Source organism: Coffea arabica, chromosome 2e (assembly GCF_036785885.1).
Source record: "Coffea arabica cultivar ET-39 chromosome 2e, Coffea Arabica ET-39 HiFi, whole genome shotgun sequence".
Taxonomy (NCBI): Eukaryota; Viridiplantae; Streptophyta; class Magnoliopsida; order Gentianales; family Rubiaceae; genus Coffea; species Coffea arabica.
The window spans coordinates 8,098,626-8,104,223 of record NC_092313.1 but is presented as its reverse complement, the minus strand read 5'-3'; the positions used below and the strand labels follow the sequence as shown (position 1 = coordinate 8,104,223).

Here is a 5,598-nt window from a genome sequence, read left to right as displayed (position 1 = left end):
TTTGAAGGATATAATCAATACTATCCTTTTTATACATATGATATCACACATTTTTCTCTAAATTATCACTTTCTCAAAGGACATATATGCTATTTCCGCGCAATACGTGCCATCCAAGATAATGAAGTAGGGTTAGTTTGAGTGTTTTTGGACTGATGGTAAACCACTGTGAAAGCTCGAAAGTATCAAGGAATGAATTGGTTCAAATAGACAATAAGAGGAGCAAAATTAGAATCACGTATATTTTGTAGGGTGCATTCTGTAATTACACGAGTTATAGCATTTTCTCTAAATACTAGCCACAGAGCGGACCATTTACTCACGAAACTTTCAAGTACCCAATAAAAATTAAAAAAAAACCATATAATTGGATATATTAATATGAGGCACATGTGATTTTATCACGTCTCTGACCAACAATTAATATCTCTCATTCTATTAGTAGACAAACTAGAGATGAATCACAAGATAATTGTAAAACGAATGCGAATATATGTGATTTTTTTTTTTTATCAACACATAGGTATCTGGTATCCATGGATTAGTTGCCGTACGACCCAACTATTCCTCTGCGGGTCGGGAGAGGCTGCCCAACATCACCGACCGTTGCACCCAGGATGCAAATATATGTGATTTAAAGGAAAAACATCGTGAGATGACTATTTAAGTTTCTCCCTCATGCAAGCTGGCACAGCACGTCTTCCCATATTTTTCTATATGTAACGTCATAGTTTTGGTAGGTTTACATAAAATTTGTCCCACGGAAAAATAAGCAGAAGCTAACGCATTAACGAATCTATCGAGATAGTCCAAGCATAAATTTCACATATTCTTTTCCTTTTTTTTTCCAAATTCTCTCATTTGTATTGTTATTTTTTCGATTTTTTAAATATTTTTTTTAAATATTTTTTAACTTTACGTACATGACATCCTAAAAAGTGATATAATATTTTTTTATTCAAAAAAAATTTTAAAATGTGCAATCCAATCAACCTAAAAGTAGCGTTTTAATGCTGAACTCATTAGAATGTTTAATTTGAAGCTAGTGAAAGGGAAACGGGGTGCCCCCATGGTATCCCCAGTACAAGGTCTAAGAATTTAATTGCCTTTGTAAAGGCCCCACATGTGAGAATGATACTACTGATTTTGGCAATAAAAATGGTCCCTCAACCTCAAGAGTCAAGTCAACATGCCCATGCCACATACTTAAACCTCGTTTGGATTGCGATTTTTCGTCGGAAAATTACGTCGTTTTCCGTGATCACATTTCCCTGTTACCTTTTTCCCTCGCATACATCAAATCGCTACAGTAATTTTTCTATGAAAAATCATAGAAAATGCAATCCAAACACAACCTTAAATTCTCGTCTTAGTCATATCCGTTTTCATCATTGTCTTTAAAGCATAATGAATTTACGAGGTATAGCTTGAAATTAAACTTGCTTTGTTTCCTATGAAAATCAGAGAAACTGGGATAGCTTTTTTTTTTTTTTTTCTTTTTTGGTCTTCATGTTTTTGATATTATAGAAGATTTCTCATTTCTTGTTCCCGTTGGCACTCAGCCTAAACCTAAATAGAAGATGAAGGAATCCAACCATAATCCTCAAAGAATAGCACTACTCTTGTTACTTGTCCCACTCAATTGTCTTCCAAGACAGCCGCCAAGTGACAAAAGCCTCCTACTATTACTCCATCCAATTAAATTATACCATTCACAAATGGATACGCATTTCTAAAATCTAAAGAAACCACAGCAAAGTCGAGGTAAATGGACAAGAACAAGAAAGTTAGACACGCCAAGTAAAACACAAGCTGGCTCAATTTCTTCCTGATTGATTGCAATATCCGAATCAAATTGATCATCATTGATTCCAGCATGAGTCAATGTACTCAAGATTTTCGTTAGAGAGTAAGGGCCGAACAAATAAAAAGGTTCGTCTAACTTAAAAGGGTGAAAGGAACGAAACGTATTATTTCTCCTGTATTGCCAGGTCAAGTCGCCAATTTAAAGGCATAGGTAAGTTCTAGGATCAAACTACCATTAGCTATCAACTACCATTGGTTTCATGCCAAAACGTCCATATCTAACCCCAACTATGAACACTCCATATACAACCATCAGTTTCCAGGAGGATGAAAAAGAAAAAACCTACGCCAAAATATACCCTGATCTATCCCTCTATCAAAGAATTAAACTTTACAGGTCAGGACTGTCAAATTTCTAGGCAACCATGCACTATATGTACAGAGAACGATTGTATATGGAGTTCCTCCTGCTCATCTTTGCTCGGGAAAGCTGAAGTTTTGGTACCCTGCTTGATTAGGAAAATTGCTTGGAGGGGCAACTGTTTTACTCTCCAAAGGGGTGGTTATGTCATGGATACTGGATCTCTTCCTCTCCTTCTTGCCAGAAGTCTGGCGAAGGTAGTATTTCTGGGCATGACTGGCTACTTGCGTGGGCGTTCTCGTCACCACCACATTTCTTGATATGCTTCTCCAATCACCTCTACCATACCTATCAAGGCCGATCAGAAACAACCTGCAAAAGAAACAAATCAAAACCCACTAGAATTTGAAATTCGTAGATAACCAAAGCAATTTGCATGTTCTATGTATTACGTTCGATTACTGACAGGTGTAATTTTGAAAAAAAAGCCCCAAATAAAGATACAAAAAGATAGACACTACATCAAAAGACCAGGCAAAAGGGCCAAAAGTCTAAGCGTTTGACTTTAGTAAGTGAAAATTTCTAAACAACAATCACACGGGTTCTCCTTAATAAACTTAGCAGTTATTTGACTGCGTCAGGATTAGGATATGCAACAGCCGGATGCCAATTTCAAGTCCGTACAAGAAGTATTCTTTCCAAATGAACATCATCATATCACCAAAGACGGTAGAACGCCGTGCACAATATCGGCGCATTTCCACATCAATGCAACATTATCTATACACCAAGAAAGGGTTGAAATTGCCGGAAGGCATAAAGTTTACCATTTCAAATCAGAATTGGCAATGCAAAGGTGGATAGAGACAGGAACTTGGACATTAGTACCAAGAATATGCAATTTGCCAAAACAAACAGTAATAACCAAAAGTAACAACAGGACAGATTAAACCTGTTAGCATAATGTCTCTCCTGATATGAGCAAATTCTTTGACAAATTATCTTCAACAGTAATCTGCAGTTTTCAAAAGCAATCCCTCTGATAGTTCATGAAATTGAAAACCGTTGCTAAAATTATTTATAGACATGACCTTAAATTTCTCCCCCATATTCTCAGGCCCAAATGCTTTTCAAACATGCGGTGTAAGATTAATGTCCCCCAAATAAATGAATTCTTTTTCATTAACCAAAGACAATTCTTAACCAAAAACTGATAAACCTCCATTCAAAACAAATTTACAATTCAATCGACCAACAAAATTAAACTTTAAGGAAAAACCACAGAAAACTGTTCCGTCAAGATTTAACCTTTCTCCCTAACAAACTATTGAAAGAGACGACATAAATACCAATAAGTATTTGCCTACTTTTCACAAAAGCAGTGATATTATTTTTTAAAACAAAAAAACCTATTGGCAAAATTAAAAATTAAAATGAAAAGTTAATCCCCTTCCAGTATGGAATTTATCCGAACAACTCCAACTTTATATAAAATTGGCTGTTTGATGTTTGAAAAAAAACATTTTTTTGCAATTTGCAATCATAAACCAATAATAGGTAATCAGAGGTGACCGATCACCGACATATTTCCACCTTATGAATGTGTGTGTATAAGCAAAAGAAATGAATGAAGCAATTGAATACCTGTGTTCTTCCTCAGTCCAGGGGGTGCCTTTCTTACGCTCGCCATCACCATGCTTGGCTTTACCAGACGCCCCAAAAGAGATCTGATTAGGGGTTCTCGACTCAGGCGGCGGCTGCAGGGGCTCCCCCCACCCGAAAAACTCGTCTTCATCAGCATAATTGGGCAGCTCAACTCGTCCGGCCTCAATCTCCCCTACATCATGAACCAGAGCCTCATAGTGGACCCTCACATCTTCGGCCGTTTTACCGGGAACCCTGTCGGCGATCTTCTGCCACCGGTTGGGAAGGTCCTCCGGGAACCCAACCAGCGCCTGCTCGAATAACTTGTCCTCGTACTTAGTCCACGTCACCACAGGAGGGTGCGGCGGAGCAGAATTGTACATCATCCACGACTGATTAGTATTGTTGTTGCTATCGTTAGGAGAATTATACATCTTCTGAATTGTTATTTGGCTGCAGCTTTGGATATTTGTTTTGCCTTTGCGGGCTTTCTTGCGGGCCTTTTTCCAATCGTTGTTCGGTTGAAGGGATTTATATATATATTTGGGGAGAGATTTAAGGGGTTTTGACGCGTGACAATGGCGTAAATATAATATATATGGTGGGGTCTGAGAGGCAGTATAATTGGCGGAGGAAGGAGTTTTGTTAGATTACGTAGTTGGCTTTTGGAGTCCAACCTCCTCCTGTTTTTTTTTTTTTTTAACTTGACCTTTCCTTTGAGTTCTCCTTGACTTTTCCTTTTAATCTTTTCTTTTTACTATTTCACCATTTCAATCTTCTCCCCTTTTTGCCAAAAATTTTTATTTCCATATTATGTATTGATTTATTTAGAAAAAAAAATCAATCCCCCCTTGGCCGTGTTTCATCTTCCTCACTGGTGGCGTACCGTTCCCTTTTTCAAGGGATGGTAAGGACGAAAATTGCATGTTTAAAGGTCAAATTATACTCAACTTTGACTCATTAGATTCCTTAATTGAATAGTGAATCTTCCGTGCGGTTCCTTAATAGACTTTATCCTACATCACTTCGATGCATAATGCTACCAATAACAACAAAATGCGCAGCATCATATTTTTGTGTTCACATTATTAATTGGAATTGGAATGGAAGGTCATATATTCTTGGAAAAAATAAAGATTAGCTTCGTATATTTCTTTTTTTTTTATTATTTAGCTAGAGTGAGAAATGAAGACACTCATCATTACCTTTCACATTAAATTTATAAGATGGTGTACCCTCTAGATTATGCACTTTCTGCATCATAATCAACCTTAAATTATGCGACGCAAGTAAAGTCTCATCACTCGAAATTTGTGATAAATAACCCTTCAATCATGAGCATAACTATCAAGGTAATCATTTTAACTCGTAGATTTTGTTAGTATTAATCATTAATAATATGCAATCTGATTTTTTCAACTGATTGCATCGCTGTGAGTTATTAACTTATTAACAATATCAATACCAAACAACTATTAGGTATTGGGGCATATTGACAATTAAGCCTATTTAGATTGTTATTTTTTAGAGTTCTTGCAGAAGAATGTATTGCAATAATTTGATGTATGTAAGATAAAAAGATGATTGAAAAATGTGTTTACGAAAAATATAGATTTTTTTAAGGGATAATAACAGATACCTCCCTTGAGGTTTCTCCTAATATCACCTGATGCCCCTAAAGTTTCAAAAATATCACTTACATCCCCTAGTAATTGCAAAAAGACTATTATATTAACCTTCACGTAAAACATAATTCACATATCAAATAAATGGAACTTAAAATTTAA

The 5,598-nt window shown here is 36.2% G+C and overlaps 1 protein-coding gene across 2 annotated transcripts; it reads right to left on the bottom strand.

Moving 5' to 3' along the window:
* Window positions 1-2,062: 2,062 nt before the first annotated feature.
* LOC113730653 (transcription factor DIVARICATA) lies at window positions 2,063-4,384 on the bottom strand. Of its 2 annotated transcripts, XM_072078666.1 has the most exons (3): window positions 3,812-4,384; window positions 3,120-3,182; window positions 2,063-2,539 (listed from the first exon to the last, which is right to left on the bottom strand). In XM_072078666.1, the coding sequence occupies exons 1-3, from the start codon at window positions 4,243-4,245 to the stop codon at window positions 2,278-2,280; spliced, it is 759 nt and encodes a 252-aa protein (XP_071934767.1). In that variant the 5' UTR covers window positions 4,246-4,384; the 3' UTR covers window positions 2,063-2,277. The 2 variants fall into 2 exon arrangements, with proteins under 2 accessions (XP_071934767.1, XP_027111292.1); XM_027255491.2 differs by lacking the exon at window positions 3,120-3,182 and having other exon boundaries at window positions 3,812-4,379.
* Window positions 4,385-5,598: the final 1,214 nt, after the last annotated feature.